General features: G+C 40.5%; 1 protein-coding gene across 5 annotated transcripts; it reads right to left on the bottom strand.

Annotated features, from left to right (window-relative positions):
• Positions 1-74: 74 nt before the first annotated feature.
• mink1 (misshapen-like kinase 1) lies at positions 75-27,859 on the bottom strand. Of its 5 annotated transcripts, none has more exons than XM_077592995.1 (32): positions 26,650-27,859; positions 20,823-20,888; positions 20,288-20,470; positions 20,091-20,201; positions 18,468-18,558; positions 17,779-17,909; positions 17,643-17,697; positions 15,396-15,474; positions 13,835-14,010; positions 13,661-13,730; positions 12,803-13,013; positions 10,761-10,868; positions 10,166-10,252; positions 8,376-8,552; positions 8,123-8,293; positions 7,668-7,934; positions 7,474-7,553; positions 6,960-7,063; positions 6,787-6,878; positions 6,527-6,550; positions 6,098-6,249; positions 5,913-6,021; positions 5,236-5,352; positions 4,810-4,921; positions 4,522-4,671; positions 3,807-3,950; positions 3,080-3,214; positions 2,863-2,963; positions 2,635-2,784; positions 2,410-2,569; positions 2,194-2,333; positions 75-1,230 (listed from the first exon to the last, which is right to left on the bottom strand). In XM_077592995.1, exons 1-32 carry the CDS (start codon positions 26,704-26,706, stop codon positions 1,147-1,149), a joined length of 3,894 nt encoding a protein of 1,297 aa, XP_077449121.1. In that variant the 5' UTR covers positions 26,707-27,859; the 3' UTR covers positions 75-1,146. The 5 variants fall into 5 exon arrangements, with proteins under 5 accessions (XP_077449121.1, XP_077449124.1, XP_077449122.1 ...); XM_077592998.1 differs by having other exon boundaries at positions 7,668-7,826; XM_077592996.1 differs by lacking the exon at positions 6,527-6,550.
• Between the last annotated feature and the right edge of the window lie 82 nt (positions 27,860-27,941).

Here is a 27,941-nt window from a genome sequence, read left to right as displayed (position 1 = left end):
ATATTCTTCCCCCATGTAGCAGGGTATACAGTACCATGACCTTCAGCAAAGTACACAAAAATAAATCCATCTTTATGAGACTAAAATCCTGTCTTTCTGTCAGCTCAGAACAAATATTAGCCGTGGTGCAGTACTCTTCCTAACAGTTCCACACAACAACTGGATTATTGAAGAGTATAGCAAACCGTTGTAGTAAATTATATCATCACGCCGGCTTAACACGATCAGCCACATTAACACAATCTCCTCCAACAAAGACTTCACAATAACATGATATATTGAAATATAATTACAGTAGAGCAAAATCAAGAATACCGGTAATTCAGAATCACAACATATAAATATTAAATTTGTGGTAAATCTATGAAAATGTTCGATATGAGTTTGAGGCCGACTGATTTGCCCCGAAGAAAATAAGCAAAGACATTTGACAGTACTCTCAATGAGTACTGCACAGTTACGATGACTTTCAGAAACGAAGGAAATCTTATCGAAGACGAATGAAATGTGAGAAAAAGCAGGACTCCCGGATCCGCTCTTTTTGGATAAGTTGGCCCCAAATTTCCCCTTTTCACTAAGGCCTTTAAGCCTGCGTGAAATTCTCGCGAGCCCCGAAACAACCAGGAGAAAATTCACATCAGATGGGCATACCAGTATTTTCCATGCTTGCGCCACGTGTTATCACAACAAACGGCGGCTACGCCGGGGGAGATCCGAAAATGATTTTCTTACTAACGTTATATACAGCTCAACTTGAACATACTACACTGTTGGTAAATAACTCCTTCTATACCTGGAGAACCATCTAGGAATGTACAGTACTTCACAATTGGAAACTAAACATTGATGAAAGAGCATGGTCCACCGAGTAATGGAGATCAGGGCAAGATTAAAAACAGTCAAAACTATTAAATGCTATAAACAATTACAGATCAAATCAGTGATTTCTTGTGACAGCTTCACTGATAAATTATTGTTATCAGGACCATGAAGGTGATATGAATTGAAAGAGTATATTTGCATGTATGTATAAATAAACATAGACACGCAAACTTTGATTGCTCATTCATGTGTCTATGAGAATGTTGGATGCACTTCTGCCTAAAAATCCTACTGGCTCAAAGATAGAGCAGAGCAGCTGTTCATTCACCAATTCATGATGCAGTTCCTGTTCAAGGTCATGAAGTACACCTGGCTGCTGCCTCCTGATCGCACTGAAGCGAAGAACACCTGCGAACACAGAGAGAGAGAGGTATTAAAATTCATTCATTTTCTGAACCGCTTTATCTTCACCAGGGTCGCGGGGGGTGCTGGAGCCCATCCCAGCTGACTTCGGGCCAGAGGTGGTGGACACCCTGAATTGGTGGCCATCTTATCGCAGGGTACGAGGAGACGGACAACCATTCACGCTGACACTCATACCTAGGGGCAATTTAAAGTGTCCAATCAGCCTACCATGCATGTTTTGGAAATGTGGGCTGAAATGTGGGCTGAGTACCCGGATAAAACCCATTCAAAATATGCAAACGCCACACAGGTGGACCGACCTGGATTTGAACCCAGGACCCCAGCGCTAAACACTGTGTGCGGTTGATTGGTCGTCAGTCTTTTGGTCGCCGTCTTTTGGTCGCGGTCTTTTGGTCGCCCCGACCGCGACAACGGGCGACCAAGACCGGCGACCAAAAGACCAACGACAAAACAAGGTAAAACAACACGGTCTACGCATCAATAAAAGCTAACAATGGCCATGAGCAGTTTCACTGAGCCGACGTGTGAGTGTAGAAGAGTTTGTATGTACATGCGTTGTCCCTTTAAGAAGCTACGTCAGTCAGGGTCTTAATAAGTTCTCCAACAAAAAACAATAAAAGTCCGGGAAATTTGGAGCTTTTCTTTAGGCTAATAATTAATAGGGCATTAAGCGACCGTGTACCCTAAACACTCATGCCGCCGGGCCACAGATATTAAAATAATAAAATAATTCAGTCAATCAGCATTTCACTCGAGTGACTTCTCTCTCTTATGCTTCATCAGGCCAAGTAGAGTCAAAAGTATAGAAATGTTTAAATATAGTGTACTAGTACATTAAAGATAATAAGAAAAAATAGCAAATACAACGCAGATAGCTGAAAAAGCCCAACTGATTTTTTTCAATATTTTGTAACATCTCATCACTAATCTGTCTTTATTTCTTACCTTGTCATTCCTCTCGCAAAGGAACTTGAGCCTTTGAGCTCTCTTGTGCATGAAGACGCCATCCAGGTGGCCAGTTTCCACAGATCGGATCTCAATGGCTTTTTCACCCCAGCCCATTATTTGATTAGAGCAGATATGAGCTGCGGAGTACAAGAACACTTCGTTTGCAAGTAGATCTCGGCTGCCGAGTCCATTTTCCCCCCCTCGGATCTGTACCAACAGACGTGGGCATTTCTCCCCATTGCAGTACCACGTCCTTTATGATGCGCCCATACGTATTGACGTAGACGCCTTCGTCCTCGTAGCACAGAAGCATCTCCATGCCATCGGAACTGGGCAGGAAAACAATAGCGTGGGGAGTCACGTGGCTCTGGATCTGTTGGCGAGCAAAGTAGATTTGAATCCCAATCGCCGGTGCAACTCCAGACCTGCGCGACCTACATGAACTGGGATGTAAATGTCATAGTTGTTCCCAGAGTCCACGTCGATGGCGTGGAAGCCGGCGCAGGAACCGTAGATGACCTTTAGCCTCTGACCCTCCTCTACAGTCAGGTCCACAAGGACGGGCCTGTGTGGCAGGTCTGCAAAGGACTGGTGTTTGCAGGAAGTACATTAAAATGAATAAGAGAACACGGCTGGATAAATGATCCCCTGTGACCGCTATAATACCTTAAAGGCCATGAATTTGTGATAAGGCTTGGGTGCCCAAGCATACACTTCCACAGCATTCTTCAAAGCAATCACCAGGAACTTTATCCTCTCGTATTTCACTAGAGGGGACAATCACAAGGACATGTGATCTGGCATACCCCTAATCAATCATTCACCCAGCCAAATTTACAGTGGATGAAAATTTATCACAAGCAATAATAAGTCTGTCACTCACCAACTTTATAGTGCACACAGCCCTCCATCTCCCCCACAGTGGTCCAGCCTTGCTTCTTCTCCACTTCAGGGTCATTGTGGAGGATCTTATTCCTCAGCCAAGACAGGTAGTAAACACGCACCTTATTTTTCTTGCCTTTAGTGGAACAATAAGTTTGCTTTCAGTTCCACTTATCTTGACTGAGCCCATGATTTAAAAAATTAACTCGCAAGTGGAGGGCGGGGGATAAAACATTGGCGGAAGTCAGGGCCCCGCTGCTTCTTCGGCGCTGAATTGGGTGGCACTCAGCGCTGAAGAAGAAGACACATTTCACCATAGAAGAATGATATAAAAAGGCCAAGAGGGAGAAAGGACAGGAGAGAAACTCTAAATTGCCCCTAGGTATGAGTGTGAGCACGAATGGTTGTTTGTCTCCTTGTGCCCTGCGATTGGCTTGCCACCATTTCAGGGTGCCCCCTGCCTCTGGCCCGAAGTCAGCTGGGATAGGCTCCAGCACCCCCTCCAACCCTAGTGAGGATAAAGCGGTTCAGAAAATGAGATGAGACTTCTTCATAATTGTACTTGTGTAGTACTTTATATTTTTGTATAGGCGCGTTCGTATGGTATGTAGTAATAATAGGTGATCCTACTTCGCGTTTTTTCAATTATTGCCGTCATGTCTGGTCTACATTTTCCGCGATATTCGAGGGATTACTGTATACATATATATGGGATGAACAATATTGACCTGAAATGGTGATGAGCAGGTTAAGGCCCTCCAAAACCTCCATCTGTTGGAACCTGCGCGAGTTGATGAGTGGATAAACTTTGCCCTGTCCACTGCGGTCGAGTAATTTCAAACCATTCTCTGTTCCCACCAACAGGTTCACACCTTGAGACACACATTCAGAAACAGTAAATGGGCTATTTTAACAGCAGAGCACTGGGTTTGAAGGGATTTTTTTGTCTCTTCTGATGAGATTATGCCATGGTGAAAATTTCTTTGAACATTTTTTTCCGTCTCATTCACCATTGCCATTGACAGTGATATATACATCAAGTTCACTTGAACTGCAATGGTTGGCAGTGAATGATCTCGTTTCAGTGTCAATGACAGCCATCAGTTGATTAAAGAGGAAAAACAAGGGTTTATAAAATGGTGGAAAGAATTTTTTTTTTCACAATTTGGGAAAAAAAGGAATTACATTTGATATTGTGTACCAGCAGCAAAACATGACCAAAAAAAGCACTGCGTGATTATCTATCACTATCATGAGTTAAGACACCGTTATCTATCAGGGGCATGAGAATTCCACTGGGCATTACTAGGTTACTAATGCTAAACCATTTATGAGTTCAACGGAGGTTGATTGATTGATTGTAATAAAAAATATATTACTATATTGTTCATTGCTCAGAATCAGCAACACAAAGTCTCCATATGTATCTGTCATGGCTCCTACCCCAAAGTGCTGCACACAGGATCTCAGAGTTGAACCTCTTCTTGTACTTTCGGATCTCAGGTGTATCGTTTGGGGGCCGTGTGTTGGTGGGATTCACATTCACCATTGAACCTTTCCTTACCTCCATCTTCAGCTGTTCAAATCTTGAGCCTAAACATGATGGAAGCAATGAGGAGGAGCTGCTCAGATAAGGAAAATAGGGTATCATGTTTGACTGAAAAATTATTGGACTATGATTGATGATCACCTTTACAGGTATAAGAAAGAATGAAAAGCCCTCAGACTTACTGGTAACAGAGATGTTATCCTCAGTAACTCCTGGTGTCTGGTACATGCCAAGATCCACAAAGGTGGTAAAGGAGGACTTGCCAGTTGCCTTGACCAGACATCTGGATTGATACTGGTCAGAAAGAGAACATGGATAAGTGCAACACAATTTTTTACTTTTGACATCTTTGTAGAGTTCCTCACCGTCCAAATAGCTTGGACATCTATTGCTGTCAATTGGTATTTTAAATACATATTTGACTACCTACAATCACACATACTAGATGAATACTATACAGATAAATAGCAAAAAGCTAAAAAATGCTTTTATTAGATTGCACGTCCTATGTGAGCATTGCAAGGCAGAGTGCCAAGCAGCACTTTGCATAAAGAAGACATCAAATTAAAACAAGTAGTTAGGGCCGCTATAGTTAGCATCACTCTTACATCATACACAGAGTCCTTCCCAGGGGAAGAGTGTGTGGCAGAATCAGTGGGTGAGTGAGAGGGCTGCACCACATCCGGCAAGTTAGTGTATCCATTTTGGCTCCTCTTCTCTGGAGTCTTTTAGGTACAAGACAAACACGGATACCAACCTTTTACATATTGCAAACGACTCGGAAATACACTGAAAAATACACAGTATATATTGGACATAGGCAGTACGGCGGACAAGTGGTTTTGCGTGTTCTGAGATCGAGGGTTCAATCCCAGGTTTTTCGTGTTAATGTTCTCCCGGGGCTTGAGTGGGTTTTCTCCGGGTACTCCGGTTTCATCCCATGTCCCAAAACCATTCTTGGTAGGCTGGTTGAACACTAAATTCCCCCTAAGTATGAGTGTGAGTGTGAGAGTGAATGGTTGTCCATCTATCTCCTTGTGCCCTGTGATTGGCTGGCCACCTGAATGAATGAATATTGTACATAAAAATCTGTTTTCCCCACAGATCTGACTAAATCTATGTAAGTGAGCACCTGTCATTCCATGAACCTCATAGGTGAAGCACACCAAAATACAGTCCATGATTCTTGCACAGGTGTGCCTTATGCAGCCCACAATAAATGTCTGCACTCGACAACACCTTATGCCTCTTTAATCACATAATTCATGGTGGCTCTCAGTCTCACCCTTTGCACCAACATGGTCTGATCTCCATATCCTCCAGCATGCTCTCCTTCACCCTCGTCTTCATGAACCACCATGGTGTTTACCGAATCGGTATCTGCGTCCCTGTGACTAAAATCAAACGAGGGTGAAAAGATTAGTTTTGTTTGGCCATTTCTTCAAGTTGCTTTTTTAATGAGAACATTACCGATCAGTGGAACTCTCTTCATCTTCGACACCCTCTCCATTTTCACTCTCCTCACTACTCTCACTGCTCTCCGAAGAAGAAGAGTAATCATTGGCTTTGACTGGAGGTCTTGGCTGCTCCTCAGCTCGTTCTTTGGCAAAGAGGCCATGGTCCTGCAACATATACCACCATTCATTTGAATAATAAAAAAAAAATAATACATTTACCTTTCACTATATAAAACATGATTAAGGCAAGGTAACTAAAACAACATAAAAAAACGACGGCGAAAAGGACGTTAGGCCATAATTGTTTTAACCATTTACACACACAAAAACAAAAACAAAAAAACTGCCTTTTCCGTAAAAAAAGCAACTTAATCTTTAAGCATTTCTTGCAAGTGGATGCAGATGCATGCACATTGAAATTCTGGAAATACACGATACTAACCTCTCCTATGGCTCTCTTGTAACTCTACAATCAAGACAATGTCAACATGGTGTAAGAAGAGGGACAGCATGGTGGGGAATAAGTGAAAGGGTAGGTTTAGGTTAGGAGAAAATACCTAATTAATTGTTAACAGAGGGCAAATGTGACAACAGATGACATGAATTTTTTTTCCAGCTTAAGAATCCAAAACATATTTTGCTGGCACCCAAAAGCAATGTTTGCATTTGTGAAAGCGTAGAAAACGCTTTCAAAACACTTACAGCTGGACGCCCTGGACGAGAGGATGTGCGAGACTCCCCTGGCTTCTGACGATTATCATGCGACAGAATGGGTGAATCCATTTTGGAGGAAGCTGAAAATAATAATAGAGGATCATGTTTTATGAAGTTACGGACTTCAAGGACGAACAGTCTTTCAGGACAGAGCGACTCACTGAGGATGCGATGCCTTTCCAACGAGCCCGTCTGTGGCAGATTAGATAGCATGCCAATAGTGTCACCTCTCTCCCAGCGATCGTTTCGGCTCAGATCTGGATTACTGCAGAGGACATGATTGGTTACAAATCACAATCAAATTCCACAAAGGTAATCAGAAACCTCTAGCTAGCTTTAGTTTTCTTTTTGACCACCAGTCAAAATCGATGGTCGAAATGATAATTCACCCTTATTAATTTATTTCTAATCATTCTTTGGCTACATCATTTTGTGCACTTTACCAAATTGGGATGAGCACACTTGTGTAGTTGCTTCTTTAATGATGTGTTGGCATACTTCAATCGATTAATCACAGGATTCTGTTTGGGCCTTGTTATTAGTGATAAAAATAAAAACTTCCCGAACGAGACCGAAAAGCACACTTGCCGACAATTTCAAGACGACAAATTTTCAGAGCATTACTACAACAAACCAATAAAATTTATTAGAGCACCTGAATGAATTAAAAGGTACCTGGCTCTCACTGGATGCCGAATACCAGAAGTCAGGTTGGTGTTGAGAGCCGTAGCAATCGATGTAGTCCTTTGAGGAATCTGTGGGTTCAGATTAATTAGATGTTTACAAATGATAGCGTAAAAGAAATATGTCTCCCACCCCACCCTAAACAAAATGAAATATGTTAAACATAGTCCCTTATCCCGTTTAACCTTGGGTGGGAGTTCCACGTCTGGTAAACGAATCCACGGCCCACGATCCTCCCTGTTATGGTGAGCCTGCGGTGCAGGGGTCTCAGAGGTGGGATCCGAATTTTGACGCACTAGCTCTCTGGAATGGATAGGACGGGCTACGGGGGCCAGGGAGGGGTCCTGGGTAGGGAATGCGGACATGGTCTTAGTAGGCTGGTCGCAGAGAGACTGGGAGCGTGGTACAGGGGCAGCGTAAGGTTTTAGAGGAACCAAGTGAGCCATCTGGAACTTGAAGGTGGCAGCAGGAGCACAGGATAATGAAGAAGTGCAACCCCAGAAACAAAGCCAAGTATTTGAGGAGAGAAAGAAGGAACATTAGCTTGTAAAGTTAGCAGAGAAAGCATTTAGCTGAAAAGTAGTTACAGCAGAACAATGTGGTTTCATTCATAGATGTGTTCATATTTGCTAGCACCAACCTTGCCCTGCCCTCCTTGAGGTTCGACGGGTCTCTGCATCGGCGGTGTTTGAGAAGACTGTCCCACTCCAGACTGGCTGATCGAGTCCGAGCGTGACTGGATGGCAGTGTCAGAGACAGTGCCACAGATTTTAGGAGAGCCCTGTCTGTTGAGCTTACTTCGCTCCTCCACCTGGTTGAAGAATGACAGTGAAACCTGAGGGTGGCTTTGTGTTATGGGATTGGTATACACCATTCAGTTCTAACAGGTCTACCTCTCGGGCCCATGTGGGTTTATTGTTGGGCTCCAGGTTCTTGTTATAATGGTAAAGCTGGGGCTTCTTTTCTTGTTGCTGCTGCTGCAGAGAGACTAGGAAAGCATGCTCCTGTTGAAGTTGCCTCTGTAGTCGCTCCGACTGACGCTGCTCTTCCAGCTGCTTGCGCTTATACTCCTGATCAAAGAAACAAGCAATGGTCAGTCAGAAAGTTGCAGGAACCAGACAAGACGAATCAGCAAATCATTTTGCCACCCACCAAGCAAATAGAAAAACAAAAAATCTTAAAATTTCACTATTCATAATAAACATACCTGACTGCCACTATGAAAAAGATGAGCAAAAATGTGAAAAATAATTGCAGTGTAATGGTTAACACCCCTGCTAAAACTTTGTCACAGAAATTAAAGTCCCACTGTCACCCCTGGGGTATTTTACTGAATTCTATAGCTTGGAATTCAATATACCAAAACTCTCAGTAATTACGTTTGTAAAATAAACCAAAAAAGTGCCAAAAATTGTCTTAATTCCATTTTGCAGAGTACTTACGGCAAATAAGCAAAAGTGGGATTTTTCATCGGTTTAGTTACACATAGCTGTGGCATCCAGCGTTTTAGTACTTCTCCCAACAGATTCAATCATTTTTATCGAAAAAAAAAATGGTCAATACGTGTTGTGTATGGAACAATGGTTAATAAATGTTGTGTAGGAAATTACTCCAACATGAAACACTACCGGTATAAGCCTCTATTTTGAGCTGGGGTAGTTAAGCTCATAGAAAGAAGTGAACTGAATACTGCTTTGACCAAGAGACAAATAAAGTGTTGCCAATGAAGAGTTGCGAACGACATGGAAACCGAATCAACAAGGCAAAGCAAGCAGCGGTGCCCAGGCCTGGTCCTTCAGGGCCCCTATCCAATCTGCTTTCCATGCCTCCCTTCACCAACACACTTGAATCAAATGATCAACTCAACAGCAAGCTGTCCAGAAACATGACAACAATTCTGGTTATTTGATTCAGGTGTTGGTGGAGGGAGACAAGGAAGACAGACAGGATAGGGGCTCTCGAGGACCGGAGTTTTCTGGAGTCTTGATCATTTATTTTTGAATACACTTTGGCAAGATTCCATTACGGATATAAGATGGTGTTTTTTGCATTGAAATATAACTGAAAGTGTTGGTCGTCTTACATTCGGGGCCGAGGCATTATACCCATTCACAAAGCTAAATGGCGCCAGATATCTTTAAAGCGAATGGTGAACACTTTGATGGTTAATGCATTTATTGCAATTTTGTTGTAGTCCTGTTGCAGTAGTTAATTTACATTTAAAAAAACGGAAGCCATTGATTTACAAATGTGATTTCACTTAATTTTACGTATTTAAATCTTCAGATATTAGGATGTGATAGACAGTTTTTACCTAATTTGAATGAGGTAAAATAACATGCTTTTTCTCTCGAACATATTGTTTTAATCATTTCTTTCATATTGACTGTAATTATTTTATGTATAAAATTGAATTTGGTGTTCAAAATGTTTTTTTTCTTCCAAACTTGAGTCTTGAAAAAGAGGGGGTCGACTTATAATCAGCGTCGTCTTATATTTGGACCAATACGATAGTGAGTACAAACTCATGATAGTGGGACTTTAAAACAGCGCATTCATTTGCTGTGAATCGAAAAGGAATGTTGGTTTGGTTTTTGCGAGCCATGTAAACCGAACGGTAACCTAACTCTGCTTGTGATGTTGAAGATAGAAACTTGATCACCCAATAGTAAGGGTTATTTACCATAAGCAGTGCCTGCTCCTGAAGCAGCTGCTGCTGAAGGATTTCAAGCTGCCGCTGCTCTTCTTCTAACTTATGTCTTATAAACTCCTGAGGAGAGGCGAGGGGAGGGGACAGAGAATACAGGAATAAAGGTGTAAAAGAAGAAAGCAAATACATAAGAGGGGGGAGGCGGAAGGAATCATAGAATGGTTACGTAACGTTCAGACGGTCAGGAACCACATAAAACACCGGAAACAGTCAGCCACTTCAACACAGCTATTGTTGCTGTTTGGGAGTTCAATCAAGAAATCAAAGCAAATATTATCGTCATTATCAGTGTTGAGAGTCATTGATTGACTGATTGGTATTAGCAAGCAGTGCTAACAAGTGATTGTGATATGATAACAGACAGTTTGGGGGGGGACAAGAAACCAAAGAGGAGACAGAGAGAGTTCACCCACAGAAAACTCATCTCTGAATAAAAGACTAATTTGAAACCTTGCTGCTATGGCAACCAACTCATGGAATTTCACCACTTGCACAGGGGTGCTGTTTGACACGCCCACACTTCACCCCCATTGGCTGACTATTGTGGCTCTCACTTGTGGTTGGTTACCTGTTCTCTTTCAGACAACCTTCTATCTTCCTCCCGTCTCATATCGTCGAGTCTCCGATGGGGACCTTTTTCTTGCTGCCTCACCATCTCTCTCTCCTTTCTCTGTTGCTGGGCGGAAAAAAGGGTGACAGGAAAAAGAAATGAACACAGGGGCAACATTTGCACAGAAAATTTATAATGGATAGACTGCTGAAGAGGAAAACTGCAGACATTTATGCACAGAGCTGGAAACAACTCCAGGAATATTAACATCTCCTCGACTAATCGTTCTGCATTCATAATCCTTGAAAACTAAAAACTATTCATTTTTGAATAATTGAAATGAGATGCTGCCATATTGTTGATTGCTGAAAGTTGGTCATTATGAAGACATTACACAAAATGAAGAGAAGCAGTGAATGCTATGACCAGAATATATTGTACGGTAGTTCACAATGTGATCCATGAAATAAAGTCAAATTTATATATTATTACATTAGCAAATTTAAAGCTGAAGACATCCATTTTATTGATTCCGAAATGGTGGCAGGCAGGCTCCTTCTCATGGCCCGGACGTTCTCCTTCAAAACTTGCTGGTAGACACCAGAATTAATTCTTCCATTAATTACAGCAAGTTGTCCAGGTCCTGAGGCAACGAAGCAGCCCCAGACCATCACACTGTCACCAACATGCTTCACTGTTGGTATAGTGCTCTTTTGATGGAATGGTGGAACAATGAGCCACACCCCTTCCAATAAGTTCAACTTTTGACTCATCGCTCCGCAGAATGTTCTTCAACAAGTGTGGAGGATCATCAAGATGTTTTTTGGCAAATGTAAGACGAGCTTTTATATTCTTTTTGGACAGCAACGGTTTTCGCCTTGGAACTCTGCCATGGATGCCAACTTTGGCCAGTGTTTTTCCTATAGTAAAGTCATAAACATTGCCTTTAACTGAGGCCAGTGAGACCTGCAGTTCTTTTGATGTTTTTCTAGGTTCTTTTGTGATCACCTGGATGAGTCATTGTCACACTCTTGGAGTAATTTTAGCTGGATAATCATTTGCATAATACATTTCTTAAGATTTAAAAGATCAAAAATTTATTTTGATGAAACTATATACTGTACTAGTTTGGGGGAAACATTCTTGGGAATAAACTAGTTTAGATTCAAAAAGTGTTGATGATTCACTGGGTGGACAACAGGAAAACAAGTAGCACTCAGTGTGTTGTATATTCAGTGATGTAATATATACAAATGTATTTTTTGTTAAAATCTTTTATGCTTCATATTAAAGCTGAACAGGACTTCATGTAGAATGAAATGACATATGATGAAGATAAAGGGGTGGAACTAGATAAATTGTTTTCTTCCTACACTATTTTGATAAGCTAGTAATGCTTAGCGTGCATTAGAGAGAATGCAATGTTTATCTACTTTTGAAGTGTGTGTGTGAATGTGTGAGTCCCGGTTCATTGATATGTATGCAACGCCCATTACGCCACCTTATGCCTTTTGCCGAGTAAACGCAGCTTATGGAGAAGCACCACCAATTTCGTCATACGCAGTTTCTGGGTGTGATGACAAGTTGGCTTTTTGTTGTTGATGATGACGACAGGGCCTATGTCCGATTATTATTATTATTATTATTATTATTATTATTATTATTATGCCACCATTGTCCTGTATCGTGTCTATGACAGTTATAGTAAGGAATTTATGTTATCGATTTTTCATTGTTTACCTTGTCGAATAGTTGAGAATGACTTCTCGAATTTGTAAAAAGAAAGATAACACATTGTTATGACCGTATACTGAACGGGTGTAATTGTACATTATGTTTTGTGTTCCAACGTGTTGCCATAATATATATACGGGTGTAATTGTACATTATGGGTTTTTATGTGTTGATAATAGAGATATCAGTAAAGTTGGATTGAGGAAGCAACAACGAATCTAACTATCTTGATTATTCTCCCCGTGTTTCCAGCGTAAATGCAGGGTATAACATATACATTAGTAAGTTTTTTACTTTTGGACAAATAAAAATGAACTAGATGTTACCTCTTCCAGTCGTCGCCGTTGCTCTTTTTGTTCCTCAATGCGTTTTTGTCTGTCATGCAGCAATTGTCTCTTGTGTTCCTCAGGGTCCCTACGCTGAGCGGCCAATTGCGCCTGCTGCCTCTTGTGAGCCTCGGAACGCTCCTTGTTCTCCTGCTGGAGACGCTGGAAGTCCCGGCGCAGGGTGGACTCTCCAGGCACATTGAGGATAGAGCTAAAAATCAATTAGGAAAATGAAGATCATTTTAAACTACATGACCGATTCAATATTATTGCAAAGAAATCTTGCATGAAAAAACAACTTACAGAAAATTGGAACCACTTGGTTTAGTATAGTTTATTAGTCTTACACTGCTTAAAAGGGGATTTTTCTGAATTGACAATACAAACTCTGGCTATGTCATAGATCGTTGCACAAACATTTTCTTTTTCTTTTTTTTTTTTATTTGTGCGTTTGTCATCATGAACGAGTTTTGACTCGCACAATGTTTGTTATGTTTAGTACCTTGTGCCACAACATGTTATGCGTAGTTGCACAATTTGGCTTTCAGAAACATGTTTAATTTTCTTTTGCTTTACAAATGAGTTTTAGATGAGACTTATTCTGATAATGAAAGACAGCTGGAAGTGAGCTCTCACTTGGAAAATAATGTGGACGCAGATTTTCATTTTCTCTCAGTGCAATCAGGTAAAATGGTAAAATACACATTAGGTTTTTCAGGCAAATCTAGTTTATTCACACTTGAAAAATTGCAATTGAGCATTTGTTTTTGTTTTTTAAAATACATCTTCAACATCTCTCTAAACTATATTGAAATAACAGGAAGGAGAAATGTAATTTAATTAAAAAACAAAGAATACCTGGACTCTCTGTCATCGCTACGATTTTCATCTTCTTCATCACTACCGCTGTATTCATATTCTGTCTCCTCTGTGATGGCAATCAGATTAAGAGTCAAACCATTAAGATATGATGATTCTATATCATAGCCAAGACAACTCAGTGATTTCTCATTCCACATTTTATTTACTGACCTTTCTCGCCTCTTTTTTTGCGGGTGCGGTCAATGTGGTCTTTAAGCTGAATCCGGACCTGGCGTTCAGTAGGCTGATCCCTGATGAAGGAATGCTTGAGGAGCTGCTCTGTGGATGGTCGGCTGGGATATGTCTTCACAAGGCAGGCCTCAATAAAGTCAATAAATTTCTTGGACCTGAGAGAAAGGGGAATTTTGTGAATGCTAAGAGTTAGGAATCCATTGCCAGCTGGCTATTTTATGTCAAGGGCGGGTATTAACCAATGATCTGACTAAGTAAATCTTATTTCGTTATTTTTGGAGAGGCAACTTGAAATTGAATGATGATATTAAAAATTGAGCTATGTCGATTTGGCCGTCGCAGGAGGTCATTAATATTCAAAGCGTCAGTTGCATAGCAAATGGTTCTGAGGTCAAAAGTGGACAATTTGAGATCTATTTGTTGCAGAAAAAAATCTATCTTGCAATTGCAGTAAGGTAATTACAGTGATCCTTCTTCACTTTGCGGCTTTACTACATCCTGGAATTAAAAAAAAAAAGTTCATGGAAATGTAAAAATCCACGCTTCAACTCACAAGCGGAAGCCACTCGCTTGCCACTAGGAAAATGGCGGAAGACAGAAGACACACTTATTTATTTAATTATTTATGTATGTTCATATGCATACGTACATACATACATTCATGCATGCATACGTACATACATACGTACATACATACATGCATGCATACGTACATACATAAATAATTAAATAAATAAGTGTGTCTTCTGTCTTCCGCCATTTTCCTAGTGGCATGCATGCATGCACGCACATAGACCTTTCTGAGCGTCCGGGAGCCCGTGTGAGGGTGGATTTTTACGAGAAACGCAAGCCCCATGCAACCTTATTTAAAAATAAAGGTTGCTCGGCGAATTAGACATGGACTAAAACTCCCATTAACCTGGTTTTCACTGAGTACAGTATTTAGTATTTACTTATGTACCTTATATTTAGATATTAAACCTTAGTCTTTTGATATCCTTATAGCTGTAATATTTCATAAATTTACACTTTTTGATCATTGTTCTTGTGTACTTGTATTTCTGTATAAGCGCGAAAACATGTATTGTGGTAGTAATAATGGGGGTGAATTCAGGTGTCTCAAACCGATTCCGCCGAGGGCCACAGTGGGTCCTGGTTTTTGTTCCAACCGATCCAGTGCCGACATTTTAACCAATCAGGTGTCTTCTAAAATAAGTAGCACCTGGCTGCAATCAACTGATTACACTGATTACACTTGCAAAAGGTATCCTCTTGTTGAGTTGGAATGAAAACCTGCACCCACTGCGGCCCTTTGAGGAGCGGTTTGAGACCCCTGGGGGTGATCCTACTACTCGGTTTCTTCTTTATCGTGGCCAAGTCTGGTCTACATTAACCGCGATATTCGAGGGATTACTGTATACATTTTTAGGACAGTATTTCAGAATATTATTATGTAAATATTTGAACAACTTTATGCTGCATTCCTTGTGTTAAAAAAAAGATATTTTCCTTTTAATGAAAATGGGAGAATTTAACTCACCACTTTTTTGATTTAAGTTTAGGGGGAGGATTCCTGGGAATCAGGAAGAGTGCCCTCATTGGATGCATGTCACAGAGGGCTATAAAAAGAAATCAAATGTGTTAATATATGTACAGTTCAAAGTCACTCATCAGTACAATGGAACATAAGATACAGTAATACCTTGAGATACGAGCTTAATGCGTTCCGAGACCGAGCTCGTACGTCGATTTACTCGCATCTCAAATCAACATTTCCCATAGAAATAAACTAAATACAAATTAATTCATTCCCGCCCTCTGAAAAAACACCAAAAAACAGGATATTACAATGGAAAAACATATTTTTATTGGTTCAAATTCACCATCTACTAACGGAGTGACAAATAACTAGTTGTTATGATGTTTAATACTAAAGTGACACATTATATTGAGTACAATGCAGGGTGCGCACAGGAGAGAGAGGGACTTGTTGGACGGCAACGCGCTTGTACCATAACATATGTAAACATAAATTTAACTTAAATGAAGGGTTCTGGTGGTGTTGAAGGCTCCCCTTTTTCAGATGCTTGCTTTGCTTTTAAATTCATGTAAATTCTGCTGGCTTTTTCACATATCATCAACTCGGTCACGGTATCTCCCGCTACCTGTTTATCTTTTACCCATATTAAAAGAAGGTTCTCCATCTCGTTATGAATGTCACTGCGCAGCTTGGAAATTATGGTTAGTCTTTGGAAGGTTTGATATCCTTAATAGCATCCTTCTGCTTCAGGATGGTGCATATTGTTAAAAAAACTCTTCTTGTATTGGCGAGCCAGCTCCGTCACGCGTACACCACTCATTGAAAAAAATGCAACGCTCCGCCCAGTGCTCGTAGAGATCTTTACACGAAGGAGATGCAGCGAGAAAGCTGAAATCATAAGCAGCCTTCCGCGTCTTGGCCAGCTCTCGTATGCTCGCAGCTCAAAATTTGTCTCGTATGTCAAGGCAAATATTTGCTCGGAATTTTACTCGTATCTCAAATTCCTCGTATGTCAAGGTATTACTGTACTGTATGATTTACCACGTCGGCCATACCAATGTCATACACTCCAGCACATAGTGCCTTGTAAAGAATAGTTTTACTATTTATGCAATGATTTTTCCCCCCATGTATTCTCAAACATGGGCACAGCTGTTATCCAATCTTTACCAATGCCTCAGGCCCATTGTGATACAGAATGCAAGAGCAGTGACCATGAGTCATGCTCTCCGCGTAGGTAGTTGCTAAACCTGACTGGGTAGCTTTTAAGTTTCACAGTACGGTACGTATATGAGCCCCTGTGAGGCAGCCTATTGGAAATATGTGGCATGATGGCAAAAACCTAAAAACATACAAACATACTGACAAGGCTCAGGAATATTGGATGCTAATTTAGCAAAGAACTAGGTTTAAAAGTACTGGTTTTAGATGATAAACTATTTTATGCTATAGTGTACAGAACATGATACATACTGTATTTACTGTGCATGTGAGAAGATGACTGTCAGTGCTTCTATACTGTACAGGGATCTGTATACTTGAAGACCACTACAGTTTTTTAACATTTGGCAGCAAAACCCACTCCAGGAGTCTTCCATTACAAACATCAAATTCCAAAACAGGCCTACTAAGAAATCCGGTAAACTGGTTTCGGTAATCGGAGAACAAGTACCAAAACAAAACAAATCCTGCAGAATCATGCTAGTTTGGTGTGTTCTGGTACTGGTCATGTTGATGTAGGAAACAGCATTTGCTAGATTTTCTGGCAGAAAAAAAACCCACAGCAAATTATAGTTTCTAAATCAATGTTGAGATTACTGAGTAAAACCAGCTTGTTGTCATCATCTTGTTAAACAATATGCTTGAATTCCAACTGAAAATTTTGAATTAACATTCTTGAAAAATGGGCTCAGGCACTCTGTTGACTTTAAAATCAAATCGGACATCTTAAAACTTGAATAAGAATTGTAATTAATTCTCTCTGGTAACTAGAACCATTTGAATCAGGTTTTGGATTCATTGTTCAAGCAGGCATATGAGAGCAGAGACATCCGTGCAATCAGCCTGTACAGGCGGCATGCCAGCTCACGACTACACTTGCTTGATTACACTGAGTCAGCTGTCCATCTGAAGACAACTGAATATGCAGGACCCATTCACCGAGATCTTGGAGATGAGGATCTGACTGAGCTCCCATGACTCAAACAAGGGTAAATGGAAATGAATGAAGGAATAACTTTGACTTACGAGGCGCTCCTTCCGCCATTTCAATAGCGGTGATTCCCAAGGACCAGATATCACTCTGGAAAAGAAACAAGATAACACAATAAGTCTCTCCAATTTAGGAACACTCACATATACGGTATTGCAGAACTGTCGTTACCCTGTAATCGTAGGTCGAGTCGGGGTTCTCATCGCATGCAATGACTTCTGGCGCCATCCAATAAGGAGTTCCAATGAAGGTGTTCCTGCGCCCCACAGTCCTGTCTAGCTGGGCACTGACTCCAAAATCAACTGAACGTAGAAGGGGTCAAGTAATTAGGTCACATAGCCAGAAAAGACTCCAAATTATCAAGCAGTGCTATGTTTTTAATTATCCTTTGTCAAAGCAACTTATAGAACTGTTAGCAGCTGCCCAAACTCATTGGCTGACATTTACAGTGAATTCTTTTGCACTGGACTTCACATGGATTGGATGACCATAAATGGATAGAGTTGATATTCCTTTATCTGAACCAACATGTTTGAGCCAAGAGTCCCACAAGTTATTCAACAATACAATATGTTATTGAATGTTCTAGGGTTGATAATCCTTTCACAAGATTCTTCTTTCCGCCATCATGTTGAAAAACAGACTTGTCTTACAATGTGTAATAACTACTCAGATGATTTTCTTGGAACTGGGCTCCCATAGAAACAGATAAGATAATTAAGTCAAGTCAGATTTATTTATAGCCCTAAATTATCAACTATGGAAAAAAAACTCCATGGTTACTATTGCTTTTTAACTCAAGTCCTTTATTTATCATTTGTAACATTATGTGAAAAGTGGTTAAGCACTTTCAAGCATACCAAGTTTGACTTCTGCGTTCTCTGTGAGCAGAACATTCTGGCCCTTGATGTCCCTGTGGATGACTTTATGTGTGTGAAGGTGGGAAAGGCCCTGAACACAGACAAATAGGAACAACAACGTAACACATGACTATGGACCAGTTTACATGGAGATACTGCGACAGTAATCCAGAACGATTGTGTGGCGGATTAGCCTGATGTTTGTAAGGTTTAATGCCGCTGATTACAAGATAAAAGCATGTGATTCTTTAAAGTTTGGTTTCACCGTGTACTTAAGGTCAGTCCACGGCCATCACTCGATACTCGCATTGCCACGCTGCTTCGTCGAGTGCGGACAAATTCGTAATGAGGCCTTTTTTGTTAGTTTTGTAGCATCTCCATGTAAAGAGCCCTTATCTCATGATACATTGAAACATTTCAAACAGTATTTTTATTCAAATCCTTTAGTCATTATTAAAACTCTAGCATATGGAAGCAACATTTGTAGACCTACGACTTTACGACGCCCGTGCCTCCTCCGTCACTTATTCCCCAGCAGCATTTTTTCTGCTTAGCTCGTGCTTATCTGTGTTTGTGCATCAGGAGTAGTCTTGCCTTTTTCACCCTCCTTTTTTTCACAACATAGCTCCAAAGCGTAAAACTGCGTCTTCTAGTAGCAGAGCTGCCAACCTCCGTTCACCCCATTTCAGGAGTAACCTTGTCCAATTTCCGGAGTTTATTCGGCGTGAATGCGATTCACGCAAAATCAATATGCGCGGAAGTCGCACAAGATGAATCATCCGTCAGAACTTGTAACTCGAATGATTCAAAATGCTCTCGTGTTACCGATTTCTTCCAGTTTACAGTGCAGTTGAATCAAGATGGCAGAAGCCGTAGCGGTGGTATGAATTTCGAGGCATTTAAATGGGAAATTTGGTACTTTTCCGAAATAGTTATTAAAAAAAAAATGCTATGACAATTTTTGGGGATTTCTGGAGTTTAGGGAGGTTCCCCGGAGTCCCGCAGTTTGCCTTGCATTTCTGGGTAAACTCCTGAAATTCCGGAGTAGTTGGCAGCTCTAGTAGGTTCAGCTAAAAGAATAGAAATTACTATGGAAAAGAAGCTAAACATCACACCCGATGACGCAGTGATTCTTTGCCCTAACTTCGGTGCGGGCAACGTGGGATCAATTCTCACTCGGTGGCGGTAATATTCTTAGTGTAAATGGTTGCCTGTCCCTCTGTCTACTCTATATTTGACTAGTAACCAGCTGGTATAGGCTCCAGCATCCCTGAGAAGCACATTGGCTGTTGAAAATAAAGAAGTTTATCATAAAAAAACAAATAAAGCATTAAAAACTCCTTCCAAATCAGCATCTTATCTTTTTTTGCTAAGTACTTTGACGTTAATTTTGACTGTCAGTGAAATCCAATTTACGCGGCAATTTGGATTACTTCGCAGGCATAGGAACAAAAATGGGACATAACTTGAAAACTCTGTAATAAATAATAGTAAAATATATATTTATATAAAATGTTTTGTTTGAAATTAGTTCTCAATTGATGTTAGTGATTTAATGAATGAATAAGGCAATATAAAGTCTTTGTGGGCTGGGTTGACTGGTGCGATCTTTACTTTCCTCACCCTTAAGATTTCTCTGCAGATGTATGCAATCCAGTCCTCTTTCAGAGAACTGCCCTTTGTGTTTTTCACCAAGTCAGTCACTGAGCCAGCCCCGCAAAACTCCATAACCAACTGTAGATAAACATAAACCTTACTTATTCTCAAGCAGCAATAGCAATGCTGTACAAATTGTTCAGAGCAGGAAGATTAAGACCAACCCAAAGCTGGTCATCGTGTCCTGGTGGGCTCTTTTTGACGAAGGCACCGTAATAAGTGGCTATGTTGCGGTGGTGGCTGTATTTTTTCAGCATGTTGATTTCAGCTTTGATCTCCTCCTCTTCCTCCTCTGTTACATCCATCACCTTGATGGCCGCTAGCTGGCCCGTCTTCACATGACGGCCCTGATTGGAGCGACACGATTGGATAACACTAAACTTGAAGCATTTCATTTTATTTCTTTCAGCCATGACCAATTAACTGTGAACAATTGTTGTCCAAGTGATTTTGCTTATTCAGCAAGAATAGATGAGTTTTTTGCCAAAGTCAATTTTACACAGAAGTCTTACATTTGACACACCCATAATAATAAATAATAATAATTGAGTTAGAGGAATTAGTGTCCAAGGCATTGATTATGTATCCAACTTTTTTTTCTTCATTTTCAGTAATGGAACTTTACAAAATGATATAGTTAGAGCACGTTTATTCGCCATGTTCTTTAATGGCAATAGTTTTTGTACATATAAACCTTACCTTGTAAACCTGTCCATATGTCCCGTTGCCGACCACCTCAACTAGCTCGAAGATTCCTGCTGGATCCTACAAATTACAGATAATCACAGATGATGTCGCGTTTAGAAACATTAAAAAAACATACACACATTCTCTATCTTTTTGTGCACAAAGCCTCATTGGCACCATTGAACCATTTCAGCCACAAATTAAAATCAGTTTTACACAATCCTACTGGGTAAATATAACATATAACTAAATGATTATTACTTCGCTTGCAATTCTAGTGAGCCCGGTTTAATCAACAGGCCATTTCACATGAAATTAGATTCATAATTGCTAGTATACAAATAGTTGGCCGCTTGCTTAACCATCGAGTGTGAAATTAAAAAACACAGTACATCTTTCATCTACCTGTTTCTGAAAATGAGGCAAAAGGAAGTCACTCTGAATGTTGCAAAACATGTCATCATGGGGGGATTATCTTTATGTTAGTCGATAATAACTTCAGACCATTGACAAATACAAATACCAAAAAAATAACCATAGCGTATATGCAATCAAGACTTTCTTGCCCATATATTTATGCAGTTATTACATTTCTGGAAGTGACTATGTACAGTTTCCGTCAAACCAAAATATACAATGTTCACTATCAATGGAATATTTTAAGTTTACTTTTATTAGATAACAATTTGACATCATCATTAGCCTAACAAGCTGAGGATCACGTCTAATTGTAAGGCCAACCCTTTGCTTAAGACAGCACAGTTAAAAAGGACATGGACTTGGAAAACCCTCATGAGCATTAGCAATTGGCCAAATTTTTATTTTAAACACTGTGTACTTCACATTGCCATAAATTTACATACTAATTGACTCTGCTCAATTTCCATGCTACCCACTTACTCACTTTAAATGAAGAATAGCATATTTACTGAATATAGACACCATCTGGCCATTTTTTTTTGTAATCTTAACATTTAAAGTTTTGCCGGCCGCAAATTTAGGCATCACGAATGAATGTTTTGCTCTGAATTAAAGGCAACTCCCTCCCGAGGGAGACGGAGGAAAGCGACAAACGAGCACATTCACTTTCATGCAATTTCAATATGGCGTTAATATGTGTGGGTGGTGAGACTGGTGCTTCAGGTTTAGAATGTAAAGCATGGCCCGGTCTGCTTTCATCTGTTTCCAATGATGGGGTTTGCGCCTACAACAACAGAGAAAAATTCCCTTGAGACGAGAAACATTTATGGGGGAAGAGAATTGATAGATAGCTGCATAGAATGCAAACCAACAGTCCAAAAAAGATGGACGAGTATGGTATGTACAGTGCAGACTAAAGACTAGAAAGGGGAGAGAGATGTTGAGGAATACAGCAATATAATGTAATGATGGCGTGGGAGTGGGTGGCCAAAGGCAGAGGCGCCCACGTCAAGCTTAGAGACTAGGATAAGAGCAATGGAGTGATAGATAGTGGAGGATGGGTACAGTTCTGCTCATGGAGCAACGCCAGCAGCACAAAAACTGTCAAATCAATTGTAGGCAATGACTGCAAAAATGCAAAATGCAGACAAGCATTTAGCAATGCAATGGTTTTCCTGCAGGTAAGGGTTACAAATAGCCTTGCCAGAATCTTTTTTTAAAAAACTGCAGCGCTAATAATCACTTTTTTAGCCATGCTGTCATATTGATGCACGTATTCAATATAAAACATCAAGATGATTTTCTAAATGCCAGTCTATTGTTCAGACGACAAATCGAAAGTGCAAAAATGTCTGAAAAAGACGGAGCCCACAGTTTGACATGACATCAACACTTTGCAATTGGTAGTTTGTAGGCATTCTAATTAATCATAAAATGGGTATAATTGTCAAATTAATCATTCACAAAAATGTTTTTCCCACCATCACAAATCTACTCCACTAAAATGTTTCAGATTTTCAATCATATTCAAACAGAAAGAGTAATAGACCAGGTAGGTATTTCATATCTATAGTTAGAACTGGGCGATAAAACGATAATGATAATTATAGTGGAATAATTTGTCATCGATAATATTAAAAGCTTTCGATAAAAATTCGATAATTTTAAACTGTAATTACACCACCCGACCACCAGAGACAACAGGGCTGCTGTTGAGATGAACGTGAGTTCCAGACCAGCACTCAGGAGAAGAGGATGACGAGGAAACATGTTTTAGCATGTTAGCAATAGAGGGTAACGGAGCATGAACACAAAAGGACAATAACACGGCCAAAATAAGCGATTGATATGCAAGCCGACTCACTAAAAGATGCAACTGAATTCTCCCTGATGTTTTCTTTCATTTTTCTTTTTAAAAAAATGCCTCGTACGTGTGCAAAGAGCAGCCTTATTAAAAATGTCCTTAATCCACTGTCCTCAATTGAGGACAGCTTGTAATATTTTTCTTACTTGATATCAAGAGCAGAGCTACCAACTTCCGTCGACCCCATTTCAGGAGTACCCTTGTCCCATTTGCAGAGTTTATCCGGAGTGAATGCGATTCACGCAAAATCGATATAAAATGTAAAAAAAAATAACGTAGGACAATTTAAATCAAACTGTTATTATCATGTTTTTACAATAAGTGAAATATTGTGTTTTTGCAAACTATTGAAAAAGTACAGCATAATGAAAATAAGTTTATCTTTGTGTTTGGGTCCTTCGACGTGTGTTTTACAGTTCATAATGCCACCATGTGTCACGCTGAAGTCGCACATGCATGATGTGCAATGTGCAAATGTTTTGGAGGCGGCTTCAACATGGGATATTTCATCGAATACGAACCAATTAACTTCTGTGAGTGTCTGGGTTTCTTATTAGAAGTTTCATCCAAATTGCCATCCAAATTGCGCGTAACCCGAGCAGGCATATTGATTAGACTTACCAGTGCTGTGTACGCCTGATAGGAAGTGTTTCAAAACAAAAGACTGGTGGTTTAGTCAGCCTTAATAATACAGACACTCCTCAACTTACGAACGCAATTGGTTCCGAGCGATTGTTCATAAGTTGAATTTGTTTGTAAGTTGATTTAGTGCTATATTTTGTATTATAATTTATGTTTAAGGCCTATATAAGTATATTGAAGGTTTATATAAGTGCATTTGTATGTTTAAGGCTTGTATAAGTAACACGCATTGGTTTGTACTGAAAAAAAAAATTTTAATAAAATGGAGAGAATATGTACAGTACTGTAGAGAGAGAGATAGATTTATGTATTAGAAACTGGCCAAAAGAAGCGACCTAATGACGATTGCACAGTTTTCTTCTTTTTTTCATCATAAATGATGCAGTAGCACTGTATGGCATCATTCAATTGATTTGCAAACTTTGTGCAACGTTCAATATTTGGGTCCTGCTGCTCGATCTTTCTGTTTATAAATGGTACTGAATGTGCAACGCTCACCACTTTCTGACGCGCATCAAGCTTCGTTATTATTGCCACTCGTTTCAAATGAAATGGCTTGCCTCTTCCTTGCAACTCCCTCAATAGAAGCCTTTAGCTTTTTACCAACCATATTCAATATTGGATGCATGAGATATTTAATGATACAAATGCAAAAGGTTCTTTGCACACTGGAGATACATTCACGCACTTCCGCATTGCAACGAAGAAGGTAGATGCTGGGTGAGCTGAGCTCTCACAGCGCCAGGCGTCGGTATTAGCGGCGGAAAGAAGTACTACTCCGAAAAAGACGCGAAATACAAAATTGGACTTGCGAACATTTTTGGACTTAAACGCAATTTGCAGACATGTTCGTATGTACCGTTGTTCGTAAGTTGAATGTTCGTAAGTAGGGGAGCGTCTGTACTTACTTCACTTATGAAAAAAATGTTAAATCGATAGAGGCTACGTATGCAATCGATTCCAAATCGATTGCCACGATGAAGTCGCACAAAACAAATCATTTGTCAGAACCTGTAACTCGGATGATTCACAATGCACTCGTGTTACCGAATTCATCCGGTTTACTGTGCTGTTTAATCATATGCGTAAGTAAGATGGCGGAAGGCATTTAAATTTGAAATTTGGTAATTTTCCGAAGTGGTTACTTCAAAAAAAATTAAGTGACAATTTTTCGGATTTCCTGAGTTTAGGTAGGTTGTCATGAGTCCTGGAGTTTGCGTTGCTTGTCCGGAAATTCCGAAGAAGTTGGCAGCTCTGCGTGCCTCTTGTGAGGATAAGCGGGACAAAAAAAAATAATGAATGAATAAATTGGAACATTAGGTTTTAAACAAATTATAATAGGCGCAGAGCAAAACAATGTAGTTACGATAGTGCACTGATGATTTGAATACTGAAGAAAGAAATACAGGTGGCAAGGCCTTTATGCTGGAAACCTATCAATCCCCAGATGCAATGCAAATATGGCCACCTGAGAATTACATCACAGCAAACTAATAAATGCTTTGAGGGCTTTCAGGGCTTTCAGTAATTACTCTTACTTCCTGAGAAAAAAAATGGGAGCATCAACAACCACACGAAATCGAGAAATAGTTAAATACTGAATTGCACAATGTTTTTGAAAAGATTTGTTGCAGAATGGCGGCAGGACAGCTGATGTGGTAATTCATGATCACCCATTATGAAAGTGTGTTAATAAAAGAGGATGCATATGGCCTTTTTTTCCAGAGATGATGCTAATGTGATGTCAACTAGTCCTTGATATCCTTATTTCAGATATGGAACAAAGACCTTTCCCTTTCACTCCGCAAAACACAGGGATATAAACCCTGTAGCTAAAAAAAAAGTCAGGCATTGAAGGAAAAAAAGGAAAAAAAGTGTAAAAACATACTTCATCACATTGCGGCCTGAAAAATTATTCCCATTCCTACTCTACCCTGGCTTGTATTTCTCTCCTTTACTGTTTCTTACGCCCTTGCAAATGCTGTGAATAGTAAAAACAACAGAAGTAAAATCAACCATAGTGACAGACATAACTTCATCCGGCAAAGACTTTGTTGTTGAAAACAACACCGGCCCTCAATCCACAAATCTGTGATTAGTGACGAGTCGAGGTCACGCGAGAACAGCTAGATGACCAACATTACGGATATAAAGCTCATTAGAAACAACCTGCAAGTTTGTTCTATAAATGGAATAATGAAAGCTACATTTGATTTTCCTTTTTTCATTTTCTATGAACAAAAAAAATCACATGCATAACAAAAAGTGAAATGAAACTAGTACTAGTTCAAAGGTCAGTAATGTAGTGCACAATCACACATAATTACCCATAGATAACTTAAGGCAGGGCAGCCTGGCAGCTGAGTGATTAGCGCGTCGGCCTCACAGTAGGGGACCTGGGTTCAAATCCAGGTCGGTCCACCTGTGTGGAGTTTGCATGTTCGTTCTGGGCCTGTGTGGGCTTTCTCCGGGTACTCCGGTTTCCTCCACATTCCAAAGACATGCATGGTAGGATGATTGGACACTCTAAATTGCCCCTAGGTATGAGTGTGAGCGTGAACGGTTGTTTGTCTACTTGTGCCCTGCGATCGGCTGGCCACCGATTCAGGGTGTCCCCCGCCTCTGGCCCGAAGTCAGCTGGAATAGGCTCCAGCACCCCCTGTGACCCTAGTGGTTCAGAAAATGAGATGAGTTTGTGTGCCTTGGCTCAGTTTTCAGCAACATTGCAGTAGCTCGCTTCAGCTAAAAACAACAAGGCACACACATGGTGTCTATTCTAACCACAACATCATTGCGTAGGAGTGAAAGGGTCGTATTTGTACTGCGGTTCGTTTGTCGCTGAACCTTGTGGTCTCCATTGACGTCGATTGTTGGACCAAGTGCTAAGACAGTAGTAGTAGTAGTAGTACTCACCCTCAGAGCTGCCAGGTCGATGTCATCCAGGCTTCGCGTGGGGGCGTTTTCAGACATGGCTGTGTCCAAACTTGCAACCTTGCCTGAACAAGGTAGCCAGATTTTTCACAAGAAGCACTTTGGAGGTCAATGGGTGGCACCTTTGGTGAGCTTGAGTGGCCGATTTGCGCAGAAATTCCTCAAAATAATGGGCCCACCTTGCTGAAATTGTTACAGCACCTAATGAGCAAACACATCGCAGAATTCTCGTCGATGTTTTCCTTCCGCCGATCCTACCCAGTGAGCTAAGATGTTTATTGGGCGATTTTTTTTTTAGTTTAGGTTGGCCTTAAGCACCATTCGAGGAACTTGCAGCTTTTCTAAGCAGTCCATCTCCGCTGTTAAACACCTTGCTGCGTTCATTTTAATAACACGTCTTCGAGTCCGAATAAGGCGTTTTCACGGACAGCATTCCACAAAGAGGGAAAAAAGTGTGGCACAATGCAATTTGTGATGACGGAGTAAAAATGGGGAAAGGAATAAAACGAATACGAAGTGATTCTTATTTTCTTTTAAGCAAACGCAATGATATGACTGCACAAGAACCGCCTATCAGACTGTCACCACGATCCTCAGGTAAACATCCCCAAGTATATTGTAACAAGTGTCTTTCAAAGCGTCTCAGGTTGTCAAAATGTTCTTTAAAAAATAATAATAATAAAAATGAATAATCAGCCGTCCGATGAGACAGGTGGGCGCCTTCGGCAGTTTGGTTAGGTTAGCTAACGAGGCTAAGACAGCAGGCTAAAGTAAACAATTTCTTACAGAATAAACTTTCCCTTTTCCATTTTCTGCGTTGACAGTCGCACCCAGCGATGCCAACCTCGGAAAAACAGACTGCCGAGCGAACGGGCGTTTGGTGCGTTCTGGATCAGCCCCCGCAACATTTAATCTAAACCGGGCCCTCGACTCTTGTAAAGTTCCCCGTCGCCTTGATGTCCAGCATCCACATTGGAGCAGCTATAAATCCAAAACTGCGGTACGATATGGCGATATGGCGGCCAGCTTCCAAACGACGTCTAACGAGCAAACTTGTTATTTCGCCATGTTTTTCTCCCAAGTGCTCCCTCCCACTTCCAGCTTCGTTTCATGCAGTACAGCCTGAGCGTTTGCTTTCGAGAATGTGTCAGCGATTGGCTGCGCACTAAACTCCTCAAGTGTTTGCGTCTCCGGGGGCAGGCTACGGCAACTTATCTGGGACAAATGAGTTCCTCCATCCAATCTATTCCATAGCTTCACAATTTCTCTGTGTG

Source organism: Stigmatopora argus, chromosome 22 (assembly GCF_051989625.1).
Source record: "Stigmatopora argus isolate UIUO_Sarg chromosome 22, RoL_Sarg_1.0, whole genome shotgun sequence".
Lineage (NCBI taxonomy): Eukaryota > Metazoa > Chordata > Actinopteri > Syngnathiformes > Syngnathidae > Stigmatopora > Stigmatopora argus.
The sequence above is the reverse complement of the archived record's forward strand: the minus strand, read 5'-3'. Positions and strand labels throughout refer to the sequence as shown.